This window comes from Thalassophryne amazonica, chromosome 11, assembly GCF_902500255.1.
Source record: "Thalassophryne amazonica chromosome 11, fThaAma1.1, whole genome shotgun sequence".
NCBI lineage: Eukaryota > Metazoa > Chordata > Actinopteri > Batrachoidiformes > Batrachoididae > Thalassophryne > Thalassophryne amazonica.
In genome coordinates, this window is record NC_047113.1 from 27,422,702 (window position 1) to 27,443,989 (window position 21,288).

The 21,288-nt window shown below is 45.5% G+C and overlaps 1 protein-coding gene across 1 annotated transcript; it reads right to left on the reverse strand.

Annotated features, from left to right (window-relative positions):
• Positions 1-2,193: 2,193 nt before the first annotated feature.
• On the reverse strand, positions 2,194-6,268 carry rtn4rl2b (reticulon 4 receptor-like 2b). The gene is made up of 4 exons (XM_034181463.1): positions 6,115-6,268; positions 4,485-4,711; positions 4,127-4,360; positions 2,194-3,195 (listed from the first exon to the last, which is right to left on the reverse strand). The coding sequence occupies exons 1-4, from the start codon at positions 6,161-6,163 to the stop codon at positions 2,326-2,328; spliced, it is 1,380 nt and encodes a 459-aa protein (XP_034037354.1). The 5' UTR covers positions 6,164-6,268; the 3' UTR covers positions 2,194-2,325.
• Between the last annotated feature and the right edge of the window lie 15,020 nt (positions 6,269-21,288).

Consider the following 21,288-nt stretch of genomic DNA (forward strand, 5'->3'; position numbering starts at 1 on the left):
AAGCAGTCCAAAAGTATTGGCAGTTTATTTCATATAGTCTGTGGGTATGCATGGTGAATGTCTTAAGTGTTTTGAAAAAGTGGAAATGATATCAAGAAAAGTGTGAAAATGCTTGAATAAACTGCAAGAAAAGCATAAACGTCCTACAATTCTTTAACTGTGCACAGTACATTTTGCAGAGTAAAATATACTCTGCCAGGATAATATTTGGTCCCAGTCCAAATAGAGTCAAATATGCTCTATCACAGTGCTAAATCAATTCTATCATGCTGTGAATGACTTTTGCTGGAGTTGAAAAATGTGATTTGACAAGACGGTAGAGCTGATTTCACTCTATGCTAAAGTGTATTTAACTCTGTTTGGCCTGGGACCAAATGTTATCCTGGCAGAGTATATTTTACTCTGCAAAATTGTGTGTTTTAAGACACTGCCCCCACTTTCAGCAACATGTACAAGTGAAATAACTCACTGACTTCCCCAGTTTTATCATATACAATAAAGACTCTCACTCACTTGTATATTATCTTTCTTTATTCATAAAACCAAACACTGTCTCACAGATTTCCATTGAAAAATACAGAATCTAGCAGTGTCACAGCTTTGTGGCTGTGTGCAGAATCTACCTTGCATCGCAGTCATACTTTGGGTGAACACAGATGATTGACAAGTTACAAATGGCCACAGCGAATAAGAGTAAAGTCGGCCTTCATGATAGACGTTTCAGAAAGTTCCCCCTGGCTGTGAAATAGGTTCTGTCTTATATGACAGAATGACAAGGACCCCTCAGAGTTTACTCAGAAAACAACATCTCCCGATGGTGAAACTGCTTTGGGTCGCTTGCAAATTAATTTTTGCAACAATATCTTGTTTCACTTTCATTCTGAGACAATAAAAAATGGACTACAGATCTAATCAAAGCAATACATTTGTCTCCAATATTCCCGAATAAAAATTATACACACACACACACACACGGATGCAAGCACGCATTCACAAACACACTTCTGAAAATGCTAATCTAAGTGTTAATCTTATTCAATAATAATCTGCTGGTTTATTAAATTTGAACTTTTGAGTCCTTTTGGGGATACCAGCACTGAAAGCTCCAGAACAGCCTACAGGTTTTTCTGAAGGAAAGCGACAAAAACATGACAAACATGAGGAATTTTCCACGTTTCATTTGTTCATCTCCCATTTGCATACGTCTACGTATCTTGTCTATCACCATAAGCTGTAGTTAAATAATATAATATCAGATTTCAAAATAAAGTAAAACTTGTTCAAGACTAATGAAAAGAATAAACAATACAGGAGAGAATGAGATGAGCGAATATACAAAGGCTGGTGTGTGGTATGAGTGTGAGTGGTTGTGGTGCTTCATGCTTTTGATTCTGTTGTTCTGGACCAGGACTGGACAGAAGCTCCGGCTCTCAGGCCTGTATTTACAGTCAAGTCCATAAATAGTTGGACAATGACAAAATTTTTGTAATTTTACCTCCACACACCACCAGCTCCAGTCCACCATGAAGCTGTGACTGGTGAAGGAACAAGCAAAAGTTGCACTATGTAGCTTCTCCTCTTGCGTTATTTGTATCACACATCCGCTGTGGTGTTGTACAGAAACAAAATTACAAAGCCTGTGTCACTGTCCAAAAACTTATGAACCTGGCCACAGCTGCACATTCAGTAATTGGTTCAACTTCTTTGTTTTCTAAAGCTGTAACTGCTTGTGCCGTATACCAGTTTTCTCTCAAATTCTGTGTGCACTTCTTCCTTTCCTCTCATTCCAGGCCTTTTGTCTGCTGTGTAACTTTTATTTAAGTGATTTGTAAAATAAATAATAATACCACAATGAATGTTTGCGCTTACCCTTAGCGATGGTTGGACGTGAGCATGAAGCGATAGAGAAAATCTGAAAACAAGTCACAACACCTGCATTTTTTGCTGCATGGCCACAGCTGTGAAGTGTTAACAAACATCAACTAACCATCTTACTGTACCCTGTCTGTCTGCGCTCTGTCTCATGGTAACTGCTACTTTGGTACGGTGACCAGATTTACTGATAACACTATCCCTGTTTTTATCTGAAGCCTGTGCTAATCAGCAGCTGTTTCAGTTCTGAAAAACTATTCTGCTTTGTACAGACTCAGCTGGTCTCCGCTCTGTGAAACCCGTCACTGCTGTCCTGTCTGTCTCCTGCAGCAGTGTGTAGGTCCGCCTGCACATCAAAGAGTTAACTAAATTAAGATATAATTATTGTTATTTTAGATTTGGAAAGTGCAGGGAAATATGTCACAGGAGAGATGTAGAGCAGGAAAGTGGTGCTCAGCCAAAATGAAAATGGAGGAAGAATGTGGTGATGGAGACGGACAGGAAAGTGAAGAAGAATGGAGTTGTGTTTAAAAAGGAGCATGAAGAGAAAGCTGAGCTTTCATAGCCCGTGGGACACTCCTGCTCAAAGCACAGGATGGTGGCATCCTCGTTGCCGTAGTTGGCCCAGTATTCTTCCGTATCCAGCTTGGGGAGCGCTGCCTCCTCTTCTGACAGTTCATACTTGGAGGGGAATGATTTGGAGAGGTTGGGGAGGTACTGTGGCTTGACTGAGGAAAATGGGAAGGTCTTGACTGTTTCTGCACTCTTCTGGTACAAGGCTTTAGATGATGATGCAGGCTTGTGCTTGGAGAACCACCAGCGGGTCTTGGAACTGAAGGTGGTAGTGGTGGTTCCAGCCAGAGAGCCTGGGTCAGGGAGGGGGCAGAGTGCAAAGTCCAGTTCACGGAGAAACCGGAGGTCCTGTCCACGGCGTTTGGCTGGGGATGTGCAGACCAGCTCTGAGGAAGAGATCCGGGCCTGGCGAAACCATTCCCACAGGGGACGTGCCTCACAGCCACAGGACCAGGGATTGCCATTGAGGCGAAGGAATTGGATGCCTTGGGTATCTTTCATAGTCTGGCCTGGCAGCTCAGACAAGGAGTTATTGAACAGATAAAGGATGGTCAGGCGGCCCAGATCACGGAATGCCCGACGATTGACCTGCCTGATGCGGTTGTCATGGAGAAGGAGGCGGTCCAGGTTGACCAGGCCTCGGAAAACATTCTCAGACAAGGTGCGGATGCGGTTTCCATGGAGGAAGAGATGGGTGAGATTGACCAAATCAGAGAACAGATCATCCTGCAGAATATGCAGCTGATTTTCCTGAGGGATGAAAAAAATTCAGTTAGAATTAATGATGTTGATCTTTTTGCTTCTGGAGTGTGCCATGTGCATTCTACTCCTTCACAGAAAGTGGGCGGTTGTTCCGCTTAGTGAGTTGTGTGCTTATTTAAATATGCATTAAGAATTTGACAGCTACTCAATTTGCTAACACTGTGTCATCTCTTGACTGCAATCTGGCAACAAATCTGTTGTGTGTGATTACTTTGGGTCTGAACCTTCTGAGCTTATTATGTCCACCGGGGACATAATAAAATCATCACTGTTTATTTGTCTGTCTGTTTGTCTTTTAGCAGGATTATGTAAAATCTACTACACAGATTTTGAGGAAATTAACATCACAGATAAATAACAGGCCATGGAAGACTCCACTGAATTTTGGAGGTGATCCAGATCCAGACCTGCATTCTGGCTCAGGATTTCACTTTATAGGCTTTTAAGGATTATGTCAAAACTACTGAACAGATTTTGATTACATTTTCCTCACAGATAGATATTAGGCCATGGAAGACTGAATTAAATGTTGGAGGTGATCTGGATCCAGATTCTGGATCAACATTTCACTTTATATAGGCTTTAGAGGATTACATCAAAACTACTTCACAAATTCTCACCAAATTTCCACCATAGATAAAAATTAGGGCATGGAAGACCCCACTGAATTTTGGAGGTGATCTGGATCTAGATTGGTGGATGTCAGAAATCTCTTTTTGCTCTTGTATATTTGTGTACTTGCTCTCTTTACATTTTTGTAATGTGCATAATAATTAAGTGTGCAGCAAATATGTGAATATGACAGCTCTGTTCATAAATCCACTTTGCAGTATTTGCATGCATCCTGATGCATAATAGCCCCGTGTGCATTCCTTTATAGTGTACAGCGTGTGTGTATATGTGTGTGTGTGGTGTTTACCTGCAGGTAGAGAAACTGCAGGCTGTACAGTTTGTGGAAAAGGTCATGGGGGAGAGCAGCCAGCTTGCAACGGTGCATATGCAGGCTCTGCAGCTTCTCCAAACCTCTGAAAGCTCCACCTTCCAGGTGCCTCAGGGAGGGGTTGTCACCTAGATCCAGCTCCTCCAGTACCCTGAGCTTACTAAAGGCCCCAGCTTCAATCCATGTAATGTTGTTGCCATATAGCCACAGCACCTGTACAATTACAGTAAAAAAGAGGCTTTTAAAAAAAAAATGCAGTGAAGGATATTCAGAATGTCTGTAAATACTGCTGGGAACTGATGCTCAGATGGAAACACAGACACTGAGCCATTCTCACTTGAGTCTCAAAGCCGAAGGAGTCTGCGTGGAGTTCTGTGATGCGATTATTCTGCAAGAAAACGCGCTGTGAGTCATATGGCACACCAGCCGGCACAATGGTGAGGTTCTGTGACTGGCAGCTGACTGTCATAGGCACAGGGTAACACACGCAGAGCCTGGGACATGCTGTCGCTCCGCTTGGCTTCACCACCACCAACCACACAATCAGCCACAGGGACAGTCTACCTGTTTGGAGAGATAGAGAAAGAAGTTTTGGTTATTTTTTCAAGGTATGAAAAGGACTGCTGTTGTGTCATTCTTTTCAGTAATTTGTCATGTTTTGAAAGTGTGCACATTTCTTTTGGCACACTGTGTGTGACAAAGAAAGAAAGAAATGCTTCTGTAATTTCTGTAAATTTTTGTCTCATCTTGTTTGCAATGTCTGTTGCTGCTGTCAATTATTCTTTGTTAATGCTGCTGTGCTTTCATCGGTGACTTGTTAATGATCCCCAGACCTTTGGGGCTCATATATTATTCGTCAGATCACATTACAGAAATAGTTTAACTATTCATATGTGCAGGATCACTTTACCTAAGCCAAGCTGCACAATAGTGGTCAGTAATGCAATGAGGAGCAAAATCACCACAAATCTGCATTCAGGCATCTATAAATACATCACTAAAAACCATACGTGCCATACGGCACTAGATTAACCTTGTTTCTTATTCTGCATGCCAGCTAAACCGAAAGGAAATTTCTTGCAAGAGGTTTGCCAAGTTTAGTGTTGCGTAAAATCCGTAACCGGATCAGTATCCATTTCTGTTCTTATGAATAATTCCACAGCATGTTGGCAAGCTTGAATATCGGAACACAAAAGTGACCAATGCAGGAAAAGTACGTGCATGAAATAATAATTAAGTTCCCATTCACCTGTTGTGCGCAAGATTTTCCAGTGACTCACCTCTGACCTCTTTACAAGATGGACTATTAAATAACTGTGCTCAACACTGAAGAGGATCAGACTGGGTTTTAGGTAGAATAATACACAAGTTCTTGCTTTATGTCAGTCTCATTTACCCTAAAGTGAGAGCGGGATAACCAGTTAAAGTCAATGTATCCGCCATATCAAACCTATTAGTTTTGCTCTCCGTGCGTAATGTGTGCGTAATGTGCGTAATACAGCTATGGCGATCTTGGATTTAGTTTTGATTGCGTAAAATTACAGGAAAGTAAAAAAAATAAATCATCTTTTATCATGACTATATCTGCATGTGAATAAGAAAAAGTGGAGGTTGCAGTAACTCGCCTTTGCTTCTCAGAAATGATTGATGACAAAAATTAGAGTGCTTGCGTTCCTGGTTCCCATTTTCTATTACATTCCTCACATTTATAACCACAAACAGTCATAACTATAAAACAAAAACTAAATGTTAATGGTCTTAATTCGGTGCGCAAAGTATAAACAAAATGTGCGTAAAAGCGCAGTTTACCGTAAGGCTTCGGATCTATAGATAGGTTGCACAGTTTGGAACGTGATTATTTGTATTTAAATCAAACACACCACCAGTGATTGCCAAAGCACACTAAGCGACCTAATCACGGGAGCGCATTTGCAAAATGAACAGGTGCGTGATGGAGGAGAACTCACTCTTTACGCTGTGCCGGCTGGGGCGCTTCACCGTCCAACGAATCTCCATCTCGAACCAAAGCCAAGAGCGAGTTAGCCTGCTTTGTGCTATCTCTGCTGAAGTTTGGCTCTGGCGAGTGAGTCGCTGCGCCTTCGGGGATTGACGCGCAGGAGTTCCGATGAGCGTTTTATAACCGCCGGCTGTTTTGTCCAAGGCCGTGGGCAGCAACAGAGGATCCTCATACGTCAGCGGAGGGGAGGATTCACCGGAGGAAAGGATAAGAAAGGCAGCAACGGGGCGTGACCACACTCAGTTACGCTACCCACAAAATAAAGCTTTCATTTGGGAAGGATTTTATGCCCAAATGAAGATATCGCCTGAATACAGGACTCAGCACTGTTCAGAATAAATTAACTTACAACAGATATCTACGATATTTATCAGTGTGGATGGAATCCGACCAAGAATATGAATAAGAGATGAAAGATTTTGGTGCAATAGTTTCTGGCGAAACGCTAGAAGAATGTTTACTATCTGGCTGATATTAACCGGTGTGGTGCCATATGCGCTCATATGGGGGCTGGAAGAAGAAAACCTGACAAAACCATCTGGACCATTTAGCGTTGGGCAGCTTGGAGAGGAGCTGAGAGGCGCTGACAGCAGAATTACATAAATATGAAAAACAAATCATCCTCGGAGGACGTTGGATCAGGGAAAAAGTCATTAAAAAAGGCATTTCTGTCGTCTTTTTACGCACAGATCACCTTCTAAAACAACGAAATACACTGTTTATTTTTTGATTAGTCTGATGTATTTGATTAATTCATTCAAAACGGCTTGAATAAGTTACAGTTTAGGGCTTTTCATGATCGATACTACGTCTAGAAGCTGTTGGAAACCGTGATAATGCGCGCGGGCGGGACGTGGGATAGAAAAAAAAAACGTGCGCAGAGGTGGGCCGGATTTACTCACTACTGAGTCCCCTACTTATGGCACGGGTCAAGGCCAGGTCCAACATGAGGCACATCATCTGCTGCCGAGTGAACTCACGCACCAAAAGCTGTTTCATGGAAGGTCACCAGCAGCTCCAAGCTGTGCGCGTCTGGATTTTAACTTTCTTGGATTCGGTGTAAGTGGGGGAGTAAAGACAGCTCACCCGGCAAGCATTACACGATCCACGGGAGACTGTGGGATAGATAAGGTCATACGTGTGTACATGTGTGTGCGTACAATTGTGTGAAAGATGGACCAACCTGCTGAAGAATGTAGGAGTCCTTGGTTCTTCTTAAGTAGCAGGTGCGCATTATTTGCCATCAAAAAACTGTGCACGATCCCTTTTGTCACATGGTGTCGCCATAGCAGATCCTAGATGAATCTGTGTGTTGATAGGCTGGATGGTCTTCCTGACACAGCTCCATGTTATATGGAGGACTGTGGAGAACTTAAAGTGGTGATCTTTATTTTTCTTAAACCAAGAATATTTACACCAACCTACATTTTCTTTTTGTTTCTCTGTTTATCAGAAAAATGTCAAAAAACAACATAAAAAAATTCCAATACCATTTGGTGGAGAGCTTGGCCTTCAATCAAGCAAGACTTCATTCAATTCTGAACCAGATCCATATCCAGAATACTTCTTAATTAATGAATAAGTGGTTAAGCATGTTATCACATCCTCTTTTATCCTTTTGTTGGACCTGAACAGATTTTTGACAACAAAAGCTGACAGCACCACCAATCCATCAGTCCTGGGAAAAGACAGAAGATATGACCAAGGACGGGAGATGATGGACATCAGGATAGAACTCAACAGAACAAGATGTTTGCTTGATGAGCATAAATGTTAATTGTCATCATGGGTTGAGTTTCTGGACTCCCTTCTTGCTAAGACTCCTGCTGCCTATGTGGTATCAGAGTTCATTTATGTGTTGTACTGCATCATGAAACAAAGGCCCTAGGCCCACCATCAAAGATTTGGAAGCATGTTCCTGCAAAGTACATGACATGAGAAGAGTAAATTAATATTAACTGCCTTTAATCTACTCAGCCATGTTGTTCTGAACCACCTATGGTGGCGCCTCCCATCAGGACTTGGGGATGTCTAATCCGTCTGCGACGCAGATGTTCCTGTACAAGATTTCCAACACTTGGTTGTGCCTCTCAATGTATGCTGTCCCAGCTTACATCTTGCATCCTGCTATTATGTGCTGGACTGTCTCTGGGGCACATTGCACAGCCTGCAACTTGTATCCTGTCAGTTGTGGTAGACTCCTGGCTCTATAGATCTGGTGCTTAGGGCTTGTTCTTGTGCTGCCATGATCAGAGCTTCTGTGCTGTGCTTTAGTCTGACCTTAGGCAGTGGTAGATCTTCTTGGTGTCAGCCACTTTCTTTATCTGTCAATGGTACATCCCATGAAGGAGTTTGGTCATCCATAATATCTCTTCCTTCTGTTCCTTATCACCATCTGTCTTCAGCTGCCAAAGGCATTCTTGTAGCAGCTGATCGCAGGGAGCCATCTTTCTGATGTATTCATGGATGCTCCTCGTCTCATCCTGGATTGTAGCTCTGACACTCACTTATCCTTGCCCTCCCTCCTTGCATTGCTCATAGAGCCTCAGGGTCCTGGACTTTGCATGGAAACCTCCGTGCATTGTGAGGAGCTTTTGTGTCTTAACATCAGTGGCATCTGTCTCCTTCTGTGGCCAACTTATTTATCCCAGCTGGGTATCTGATGACTGGTAGGGCATATGTATTGATGGTTTGGATCTTATTCCTACCACCGAGCTGGCTTCTCAGCACCTGTCTTACCTTCTGGAGGTATTTGGGTGTGGTTGATCTTCTGGCATCTTCATCATGGTTCCCATTGGCTTGTGGGATTCCCAGGTAGTTGAAAATATTTGAACCTGTATGAAACCCAACAATTATGGAGTACCTCTATTTGTTTCACAAAAAGAGGTAATATATTCAAATACTTCAACATTTTAACATTGTTTTACACTAAGAATACTTTAGACATTGTGCTATTGCATCTGAACGACAACAATATTTGCATACCTGTAGTCTCAGTGAAGAATTTTGGTGTTTTTGCCTTACAAAAAAATGGCAGTTATAGAGTATGTCTATTTATTGTGTGAAAACAGGTAGTGCATCCAAAATATTAAATGTTAACATTTGATTTCATTAATGGGACACTCTAAGGCTTCAGAAAAAAATGTCAGTTCATAGAGTTGTGTGTGTGTGTGTGGGGGGGGGGGGGGGGCATATATACTCATGGTGGTCCGCGGACTAATTCCAGAAAAATGTTGGTATGCAAAAGCATTAACCACGTTGTAATGCTGCCTTCCATTCACCTAACACTTAAAAGATGTTTTGGCGTTGAGGATACCAAGAGATGAAGGGTCTCAGGTGTTATTTTGTCCCATTCATCCTTTAAACATGTCTTAATATGTACAATTAAGGACAGGTCAGGGCTGCAGGCAGACCATTGTTTTACCTGGATTCTCTTGTCCTTCTCCGTGTCTTTTCAATATCTGCAGAATGTGGTTTTGCATTGTCTTGCTACAAAATGCGTGGATGTCCCTGGAAAAGATGTCATCTTGAAGGCAACATATGTTACACTAAAATCTCAGTGCAAATTTTCTGCATTAATGCTGCCATCACAGAAGTGTTAATGGCCTTTGTCAAGAGCACTGATACAATTCCATACCATGACACACCCTGGCTTTTGGACTTGTTGCTGATTTCAGTCTAGATGGTTCTTTTCTTCTTTGGTCCAGAGCACACAACATCCATTTCTTCCAAAAATATCTGTAATACTGATGTTTTTGTCCCCAATACGTCAGAATCAGAATCAAATTTATTGCCAAGTAAGATTGCACATAGAAGGTCACAGCCAGTCTGCTCTGTGTAGGCCTGATCCCGTCAGATCTCAGAAGTTAAACAGTGCAGGATCTGTTTAGTACTTGGATGGGAGACCTCTTTGGAACACCGGCAGCTATGTGAGTTTCTCCAGGTAAAACTGGAGTTGCATCAGGAAGGGCATCCGGCGTAAAAAAAAACAAAAAACAAAAAAAAAACATGTGCCAAATACCCATGCAGATCTGGTTGTATCCTCTGTGGCGACCCTGAACAAAAACTGGAACAGCTGAATGGACAACAACAACAACAACAAGTTTGCACATAGAAGGAATTTGATCTGGCGTTGCATGTTTCCACTGTGTGATGTTCAACCCAGATGATTTGGAGCCTACAGAAGGAGTGAAGTTATGATAATTATAGTTAGTAATAGTGACGTTTTCAGTGGCATTTGTGAATACAACTATGTTGTAATTCTTGACAAGTAATTCCTTGCCCATGTGGTTATATCAGCTATTGATATTTTTGATGCAGTGCCATTTGAGGGGTTGCAGAATACAAGTGTTCAGCTTACGCTTTTGCCCGCACTCTTTACGCACCGAAATTCCTCCAGATTCCTTGAATCTTTTAATGATATTATGCACTGTAAATGGAGAAAATTTCTTCCAATCTTTCTTTGATAAACATTGTTTCTAAACATTACAGTTTTTTTTCATGTATTTCTTGACAAACTAGAGATCCTATTCCCATTGTTGCTCCTTAAAAACTGAAGTGTTGTGTGGGCCGCTGAAGAGGAGGTACTGCTGGCCCACCACCACCAGAGGGCACCCGGCCTGGAGTGCGGGCTCCAGGCACCAGAGGGCGCTGCCGCCTCACAGGAGCAGCCAGGGTGACAGCTGACGCTCATCATCTTTGACAGCTGTCACCATTCATCAGGATCAGTGTTGGTATATCAGCCAGACGACATCTCCACCTCTTTGCCGAGATATCGTTCTACCTTGAAGGTAACGTACCTCAGCTGACTGTGAGACAGTATCCTTTTGTTACTTGAGCGTTGTATTGTGAACTACTTTTCCAACGAGAGGTGGAGGTAGCTTTCCTGCCATACGGATTGCTGGGTGCAAACGCGCCCTCATTTAACTGCTTTTTGTTCCTCGCCAGCAGTACCAGATCCGACACGCGGAGGCAGTGGCCACCTGGGAGTTTGGGACTTGGCGGCTCCAGTATTCCCGGGGTCTGGTGGCGGAGGAAATCGTGTGGTTCCGGTTCTGCTTTGGACAGGTGTCTCCTATCTTCGAGCCTGCCCACACGACACCTTTGTGATTTGACTCCTGTCTAGTGTTGTAATCTGTTGTATTGGTTGTGCACATTCGCAACAGTAAATTGTTGTTATTTGACCTACTCCATTGTCCGTTCATTTGCGCCGCCTGTTGTGGGTCCGTGTACCTACACTTTCACAACAGGATATCTCGGCCAGCGTCATGGATCCCGAGGGGCGTCAACCGGCTGTTGAACGGCCAATGGAAGAACAGGGCGCACAGGCGTCCACAGGAGGGGTGATCGGTGAGTTGCAGCGGATCCTCACCGCTTTCACGACTCGGTTGGATTTGATGACCGAGCAGAACGTCCTCCTGAACCGCAGGGTGGAGGCTCTCGCCGCGCAGGTGGAAGCGCGCCCTCTGGGCGCCGCTGCGGCTCTCCCTCCCGTCGACCCTGTGCGTAACAGTGACGTTCCACTGGTCGTTCAACGACCCCTCCCACCTTCCCCGGAAGCATACATAAGCCCCCCAGAGCCGTACGGAGGCTGTGTGGAGACGTGCGCGGATTTCCTTATGCAGTGTTCGCTCGTCTTCGCACAGCATCCCGTCATGTACGCGACTGATGCTAGCAAAGTAGCTTATGTGATAAATCTGCTTTGTGGTGAGGCACGCGCTTGGGCTACAGCGCTCTGGGAGCAAAATTCACGGCTCCTTCAGACATATGATGGGTTTGTGAGGGAGTTCAGAACAGTGTTCGATCACCCAAATAGAGGAGAGACCGCTTCGGCCGTGCTACTGTCAATGAGACAGGGGCGCCGGAGCGCAGCTGCCTATGCAGTCGACTTCCGCATCGCGGCTGCGAGGTCAGGCTGGAATAGCACTGCCCTCCGCGCCGCCTTTGTAAACGGACTGTCATTGGTTCTAAAGGAGCACCTGGTGGCTAAGGATAAACCGCGGGATTTAGATGGGCTTATCGATCTCGTCATACGATTAGACAATCGGTTGGAAGAACGCAGCCGGGAACGAGACGAAGGGCGTGGCCGGGCACGCGCCGTCCCTCTCCCTTCCGGTTCCGATCGTGTTCCGCCCTCCCCACGCTCCACGGCCCTTGCGCCTCGTGTGGTTAAAGCTCCCCCTGCTGACGAAGCTATGGACACGAGCAGGGCCACATTTAGAGCAACAAGTAGACAGAGGAGGCTGGACCGCGGGGCGTGTTTTGTTTGTGGCTCGATAGAGCATCAATTGAGAGACTGCCCCGAGCGGTTAAACACCAACGCCCGCCCCTAGAGACTGGGCTAGGGGTGGGCCGAGACATTCACGTGGGACACACCCACATTGCCACTCAACTCCCAGTTACAATCCTTTGAGGATTTAACCCTGAAGGCCCCAGCACTAGTGGACACGGGCTCTGAAGGGAATTTGCTAGACAGCAAATGGGCCAGGGAGATAGGGCTCCCTCTGGTGGCGCTTACCTCGCCTGTGCAGGTGCGGGCACTAGATGGCTCCCTACTCCCTCCAATCACTCACAAGACACCACCAGTAACCCTGGTGGTGTCGGGAAATCACCGGGAGGAGATCGAGTTTTTTGTGACTCCGGCCACCTCCCGTGTGATTTTAGGGTTCCCCTGGATGTTGAAACACAATCCCCGGATCGATTGGCCGTCCGGGGTAGTGGTTCAGTGGAGCGAAACCTGCCATCGGGTATGTTTAGGTTCCTCGGTTCCTCCCGGTTCCCAGGCCAGGGAGGAGGTCAGAGCCCCGCCCAATCTAGGGACGGTGCCAGTGCAGTACCATGACCTTGCGGAGGTGTTTAGCAAGGATCTGGCGCTCACCCTTCCCCCGCACCGCCCGTATGATTGTGCCATTGATTTGGTTCCAGGCGTTGAGTTCCCATCCAGTAGGCTGTACAACCTCTCACGACCTGAGCGCGAATCAATGGAGACCTACATCCGGGACTCTTTGGCTGCTGGGTTGATCCGGAATTCCACCTCCCCGATGGGTGCGGGTTTCTTTTTTGTGGGGAAAAAGGATGGCGGACTACGTCCATGCATCGATTACAGGGGGCTGAACGAAATCACGGTTCGTAACCGATACCCCTTACCCTTGTTGGATTCTGTGTTCACGCCCCTGCATGGAGCCAAGATATTCACCAAGCTTGATCTTAGGAATGCGTATCACCTGGTTCGGATCCGGAAGGGAGACGAGTGGAAGACGGCATTTAACACCCCGTTAGGTCACTTTGAGTACCTGGTCATGCCATTCGGTCTTACTAATGCTCCCGCGACGTTCCAAGCATTAGTTAATGACGTCTTGCGGGACTTCCTGCACCGATTCGTCTTCGTATATCTGGACGATATACTCACCTTTTCTCCGGATCCTGAGACTCATGTCCGGCATGTACGTCAGGTCCTGCAGCGGTTGTTGGAGAACCGGCTGTTTGTGAAGGGCGAGAAGTGCGAGTTTCACCGCACTTCTTTGTCCTTCCTGGGGTTTATCATTTCCCCTAACTCCGTCGCTCCTGATCCGGCCAAGGTTGCGGCGGTGAGAGACTGGCCCCAACCCACTAGCCGTAGGAAGCTGCAACAGTTCCTCGGCTTTGCTAATTTCTACAGGAGGTTTATCAAGGGCTATAGTCAGGTAGCTAGCCCCCTGACAGCCCTGACCTCACCAAAAGTCCCCTTCACCTGGTCGGATCGTTGCGATGCCGCGTTCAAGGAGTTGAAACGGCGCTTCTCGTCTGCACCTGTTCTGGTGCAGCCCGATCCTAGTCGCCAGTTGGTGGTTGAAGTGGACGCCTCGAACTCAGGGATAGGAGCTGTGCTCTCCCAGAGCGGGAAGACCGATAAGGTCCTTCACCCGTGTGCCTATTTTTCCCGCAGGTTGACCCCGGCCGAACGGAACTATGACGTCGGCAATCAAGAGCTCCTTGCAGTGAAAGAGGCCCTTGAAGAGTGGAGACATCTGTTGGAGGGAACGTCCGTGCCATTCACGGTTTTCACTGACCACCGGAACCTGGAGTATATCAGGACCGCCAAGCGGCTGAACCCCAGGCAAGCCCGCTGGTCACTGTTCTTCGGCCGTTTTAACTTCCGGATCACCTACCGTCCCGGGACCAAAAACCAGAGATCGGATGCCTTGTCAATCAATCAATCAATCAACTTTTTTCTTATATAGCGCCAAATCACAACAAACAGTTGCCCCAAGGCGCTCCACATTGTAAGGCAAGGCCATACAATAATTATGAAAAACCCCAACGGTCAAAACGACCCCCTATGAGCAAGCACTTGGCCACAGTGGGAAGGAAAAACTCCCTTTTAACAGGAAGAAACCTCCAGCAGAACCAGGCTCAGGGAGGGGCAGTCTTCTGCTGAGACTGGTTGGGGCTGAGGGAAAGAACCAGGAAAAAGACATGCCGAGAAGGGGGGCAGAGATCGATCACTAATGATTAAATGCAGAGTGATGCATACGGAGCAAAAAGAGAAAGAAACAGTGCATCATGGGAACCCCCCCACAGTCTACGTCTAAAGCAACATAACCAAGGGATGGTCCAGGGTCACCCGATCCAGCCCTAACTATAAGCCTTAGCGAAAAGGAAAGTTTTAAGCCTAATCTTAAAAGTAGAGAGGGTATCTGTCTCCCTGATCTGAATTGGGAGCTGGTTCCACAGGAGAGGAGCCTGAAAGCTGAAGGCTCTGCCTCCCATTCTACTCTTACAAACCCTAGGAACCACAAGTAAGCCCGCAGTCTGAGAGCGAAGCGCTCTAATGGGGTAATATGGTACTACGAGGTCCCTAAGATAAGATGGGACCCGATCATTCAAAACCCTATAAGTAAGAAGAAGAATTTTAAATTCTATTCTAGAATTAACAGGAAGCCAATGAAGAGAGGCCAACACGGGTGAGATATGCTCTCTCCTGCTAGTCCCCGTCAGTACTCTAGCTGCAGCATTCTGAACCAACTGAAGGCTTTTTAGGGAACTTTTAGGACAACCTGATAATAATGAATTACAATAGTCCAGCCTAGAGGAAATAAATGCATGAATTAGTTTTTCAGCATCACTCTGAGACAAGACCTTTCTGATTTTAGAGATATTGCGTAAATGCAAAAAGGCAGTCCTACATATTTGTTTAATATGCGCTTTGAATGACATATCCTGATCAAAAATGACTCCAAGATTTCTCACAGTATTACTAGAGATCAGGGAAATGCCATCCAGAGTAACGATCTGGTTAGACACCATGCTTCTAAGATTTGTGGGGCCAAGTACAATAACTTCAGTTTTATCTGAGTTTAAAAGCAGGAAATTAGAGGTCATCCATGTCTTTATGTCTGTAAGACAATCCTGCAGTTTAGCTAATTGGTGTGTATCCTCTGGCTTCATGGATAGATAAAGCTGGGTATCATCTGCGTAACAATGAAAATTTAAGCAATACCGTCTAATAATACTGCCCAAGGGAAGCATGTACAAAGTGAACAAAATTGGTCCTAGCACAGAACCTTGTGGAACTCCATAATTAACTTCAGTCTGTGAAGAAGATTCCCCATTTACATGAACAAACTGTAATCTATTAGACAAATATGATTCAAACCACCGCAGCGCAGTGCCCTTAATACCTATGACATGCTCTAATCTCTGTAATAAAATTTTATGGTCAACAGTATCAAAAGCAGCACTGAGGTCCAACAGAACAAGCACAGAGATAAGTCCACTGTCCGAAGCCATAAGAAGATCATTTGTAACCTTCACTAATGCTGTTTCTGTACTATGATGAATTCTAAAACCTGACTGAAACTCTTCAAATAGACCATTCCTCTGCAGGTGATCAGTTAGCTGTTTTACAACTACCCTCTCAAGAATCTTTGAGAGAAAAGGAAGGTTGGAGATTGGCCTATAATTAGCTAAGATAGCTGGGTCAAGTGATGGCTTTTTAAGTAATGGTTTAATTACTGCCACCCGGGTACATGAAGACGAAGTCAAAACGGAGTTGTCGGATCCACCGGAACCCATCATCCCAGAGTCCACTATCATGGCCACCCTCACCTGGGACGTAGAGAGAACCGTCCGGAGGCCCTGGCACGAAGTCCGGACCCCGGAACCGGGCCGAAGAATAGACTTTACGCCCCACCAGAAGCTAGGGCTGCAGTCCTGGACTTCTGTCACGGCTCTAAGCTCTCCTGTCATCCAGGGGTGCGAAGAACCGTGGCAGTTGTCCGGCAGCGCTTCTGGTGGGCGTCCCTGGAGGCCGACGTCCGGGATTATATCCAGGCCTGTACCACCTGTGCCAGGGGCAAGGCCGACCATCGCAAGGTTTCGGGATTGCTACAGCCGCTGCCCGTGCCTCATCGCCCCTGGTCTCACATCGGCCTGGATTTTGTCACGGGCCTCCCGCTGTCCCAGGGCAACACCGTCATCCTCATGATAGTGGACCGATTCTCCAAGGCGGCCCACTTCGTGGCCCTTCCGAAGCTCCCAACGGCCCAGGAGACAGCGGACCTCCTGGTCCGCCACGTCGTCCGGCTGCATGGGATCCCAACAGACATCATCTCCGATCGCGGTCCCCAGTTCTCCTCGCACGTCTGGAGGAGCTTCTGCCGGGAACTGGGGGCCACGGTCAGTCTCTCATCCGGGTATCATCCCCAAACCAACGGGCAAGCAGAACGGGCCAACCAAGAGATGGAGCAGACCCTGCATTGCGTGACAGCTGCGCACCCGGCGGCCTGGAGTACCCATCTGGCCTGGATCGAGTATGCCCACAACAGCCAAGTGTTGTCAGCCACCGGCCTCTCCCCTTTTGAGGTGTGTCTAGGGTATCAGCCCCCGTTGTTTCCGGTGGTGGAGGGAGAGGTCGGTGTGCCCTCGGTCCAGGCCCACCTGCGGAAGTGCCGTCGGGTGTGGCGAGCTGCCCGTTCTGCTTTGCTGAAGGCCCGGATGAGGACAAAGGCCCATGCAGACCGTCGGCGGACCCCGGCCCCTACGTATCGTCCAGGGCAGGAAGTGTGGTTGTCAACCAAGGACATTCCACTCCAAGTGGCCTCCCCGAAACTACAGGAACGATACGTAGGTCCCTTTAAAATCCTCAAGGTCATCAGTCCTGCCGCAGTGAGGCTTCAGCTTCCGGCCTCACTGCAGATCCATCCTGTGTTTCACGTGTCAAGGATCAAGCCCCATCACACCTCACCCCTCTGTACTCCGGGTCCGGCACCACCTCCTGCCCGAGTCATTGATGGCGAGCCGGCTTGGACTGTGCGCCGGCTCTTGGATGTCCGCAGGATGGGCCGGGGCTTCCAGTATTTGGTGGACTGGGAGGGGTACGGACCTGAAGAACGCTCCTGGGTGAAGAGGAGCTTCATCCTGGACCCGGCCCTCCTGGCCGATTTCTACCGCCGCCACCCGGACAAGCCTGGTCGGGTGCCAGGAGGCGCCCGTTGAGGGGGGGGTCCTGTTGTGTGGGCCGCTGAAGAGGAGGTACTGCTGGCCCACCACCACCAGAGGGCACCTGGCCTGGAGTGCGGCTCCAGGCACCAGAGGGCGCTGCCGCCTCACAGGAGCAGCCAGGGTGACAGCTGACGCTCATCATCTTTGACAGCTGTCACCATTCATCAGGATCAGTGTTGGTATATCAGCCAGATGACATCTCCACCTCTTTGCCGAGATATCGTTCTACCTTGAAGGTAACGTACCTCAGCTGACTGTGAGACAGTATCCTTTTGTTACTTGAGCGTTGTATTGTGAACTACTTTTCCAACGAGAGGTGGAGGTAGCTTTCCTGCCATACGGATTGCTGGGTGCAAACGCGCCCTCATTTAACTGCTTTTTGTTCCTCGCCAGCAGTACCAGATCCGACACGCGGAGGCAGTGGCCACCTGGGAGTTTGGGACTTGGCGGCTCCAGTATTCCCAGGGTCTGGTGGCGGAGGAAATCGTGTGGTTCCGGTTCTGCTTTGGACAGGTGTCTCCTATCTTCGAGCCTGCCCACACGACACCTTTGTGATTTGACTCCTGTCTAGTGTTGTAATCTGTTGTATTGGTTGTGCACATTCGCAACAGTAAATTGTTGTTATTTGACCTACTCCATTGTCCGTTCATTTGCGCCCCCTGTTGTGGGTCCGTGTACCTACACTTTCACAACATGAAGATTTTTGTGGATGCTGTTTATCTCACAAATCATGATTACAATCACCTGTTGACACCATCTGTTTAAAATAACAATTTCCACTCATGATAAGCCTTAAATTGCACCATCCAAACTTATTTTTTTTTTATCTGTTGCAAGCCTGAAATGCAGAAATGGAGGCATATTAACAAATGAAATGAAGTTGCCCACAGAAAACATAAAATATTTTGTGTTCATGCTGTCTGCAATAAAATAGAAGTCAACATAATTGTAAGAATCACTGTGTTATTTTGTTTTTTTTCCATTTTTTTCACCATCCCAAGTTTTCTGATTTGGGTTTGCATAATCATAATTGGTTTTATGTGCATGTACAAACACATGTTCCTACTCCCTCACATAGGCCTGGTGTAAATGTGAATCACAGGCAGTGTGACATTTGAACTGCTATAAACACAGCATCTGTGACTGTTATGCTGCATTCACACGCTCACAGAGTGCACACGATCACATGTGTGCCAAGAGTGTGTTTGTGCCCACTGAGTACACAAGCCTGGAGATGTGAGAAAATATTTGTTGACTGTAAATATTATCGTCAAAACTGAGTGTTTTTTAGCCTCTTGTTTTAATTTGGTTAATTCTTTTACATTTTCCTCCTATTTTCTGCTGCACTTTTTTTTTTTGGGGGGGGGGGCAGATGAATGAGGTATCTGTTGCTCTTAATCCTAGTGAGATGTTTTTATGCATTATCAAACAACTCACACTTTCAACTAATACAAAATGAATGATTAAATTGTAATTTGTTCATTCTTGTCGTGGAAACAATTACGTACAGCGTGAAGGCGATATGTGAAGAAATGCATGAATCAGATAAAATGTGGGTGTCATTTTGTGCAGCAAAGGTCTGGTATCAAGATAGTGAATCATTTGATATTTAGTTGTAATGACAAAAGAGGTGTCTGTGTGTTAAATTTGTCTTTTCAACCTTTTTTAAACATAAACTTCTTTATGTTATTTAAAAAAGTTTGCTTTTATTGTTAATTTAAGATACACAATATATATATATATATATATATATATATATATATATATATATATATATATATATATATATATATATATATATATATTTTTTTTTTTTTTTTTTTTTTTTTTAGGGTAAGTTGAGAGAAATAGTCTTTGGGCCAAGACTGACATATGCATGGGGAAGGAATGTCTACTTGCACATCAGCAGCTTATGTGAGACACCTGTTCATTAGCACAATGACATCATGACATCCCACATATGACATGTGAGCAAGAAGCTGCCTGCTGTGAAATATGTTACACAGGCTGAGACAGACAGAGAGATTGGTAGAATTTCTCAATATATCATCTGAAATGGTTTATAATGCATTTTGTATTTTCTGAGATTGCACTTAAAGTAATAACATTGTAGTTGCTATAGCGAAACAATTTTTTTTTTTTGTGGTCAGACATGACATGGTCAGACATGACATGGTCAGACATGAGCAATGATGTTCCACTAAAGTGTAAAGTCATAGGTATTCTATAAAGCAAGCAGAGACAATAGACGCTATGTATGATGACTGAGAGTGCAGGATTTAAAACGCATACTAGTTAGTACAAGTGCATTTTGGGCGTGTTCAACTTTACATTGCTATGTATATGATGCTTAATCAGAGCACAAACACAGACACAGGAAGTTTAGTGGCTGTCACTTTAACTTTTGACATTTGAGCCCAGTGACCTTGACCGCAATGATTGACCTTTGGTAAATTTCATCTCCCCTGGGAAATTCCAGAACCCACGTGCATATGTGTGGCCAGTTTGGTGGACACTTCAGCGAACATCAAAATGTTGACCTTTGACAAGAGCAAGAGTACTGACCCTGACATTTGCCAAAACAAACGGTTTAAGGGCAGTTCAGAGTTTGACCATCTTCCACGTCAGATTTGATGAAAATATACCAAACGACCTGGGAGAAGTAGGAGAGCCAACAGAGATGCTCAAATTATATTATTTTGATGGGAATTCAGAATCATATACAGTATAATTGTCAGGGTCTGCGGAGGCGTGGCTCAGAAAGCAAGCGGTGGACACAAAATGCAGACTCACAGGCAGGGGAGTTGGAGTAAAAATGCTTTATCGAGTAAACAGGCAGAGGTTCGGTACATGGTTCGATAATCAGCGATGCAGAGGTGGCAGACAAGCATGATGCAGAGTTATGGTCCAAAAACAAGCAAGACAAGGGCTGAGCCAAAAGCAAGGTAAAAAAAAACTGAGCAAGGTCATACACAGTAAGGCAAACAGAACTATGACTTGACAAAGGTGTGGATAATAATACAGAGGCTGGAACGAAACCAAAAGCACAGGGAAAATAGCACAATGAACTGGCAGTGAAGGACAAAACACAGGCGGCTTAAATATACCAGGAGGTGATTTAGGGAAACAAGAAACAAGTGTGGAGAACATTCAGGATTGGATGAAATAAAGATGAGGAAGACAGGAGACGAGTCAAAAGAGTGCTTTTAGACAAACACAAAGCAGACTAAATCGGAATGAGCGATTAAACCCAACTAATAATACAAAGTAAATGCAAAAATCAACACCTGACATAATCCCCCTGCATAAAAGAAACAAAAAAACAAACCCTGGAAAACAAAGGTGAGAACCGAAAAGAAAACAACAAGAAAGTAAAAAGCACAGATTAGACTAGAGCGGAACTTAACAAGTGGCAAAAGAATAATGACGAGATAAATCCAACCAGTAATTAAGATAATGATAAACAGAAAATCAAGGACAGTGGACCACAGAGGGGGGAACAAGGACACAGGCAAAAGACAAAGCATAACATGAACCTAGATCTGGGGCAAATCATACCAATAATATGATTCTGGTTCCGATTAAGACATACTTCAGATTACGGAGCACGCAATGTACAACCCCTGGCAAAAATTATGGAATC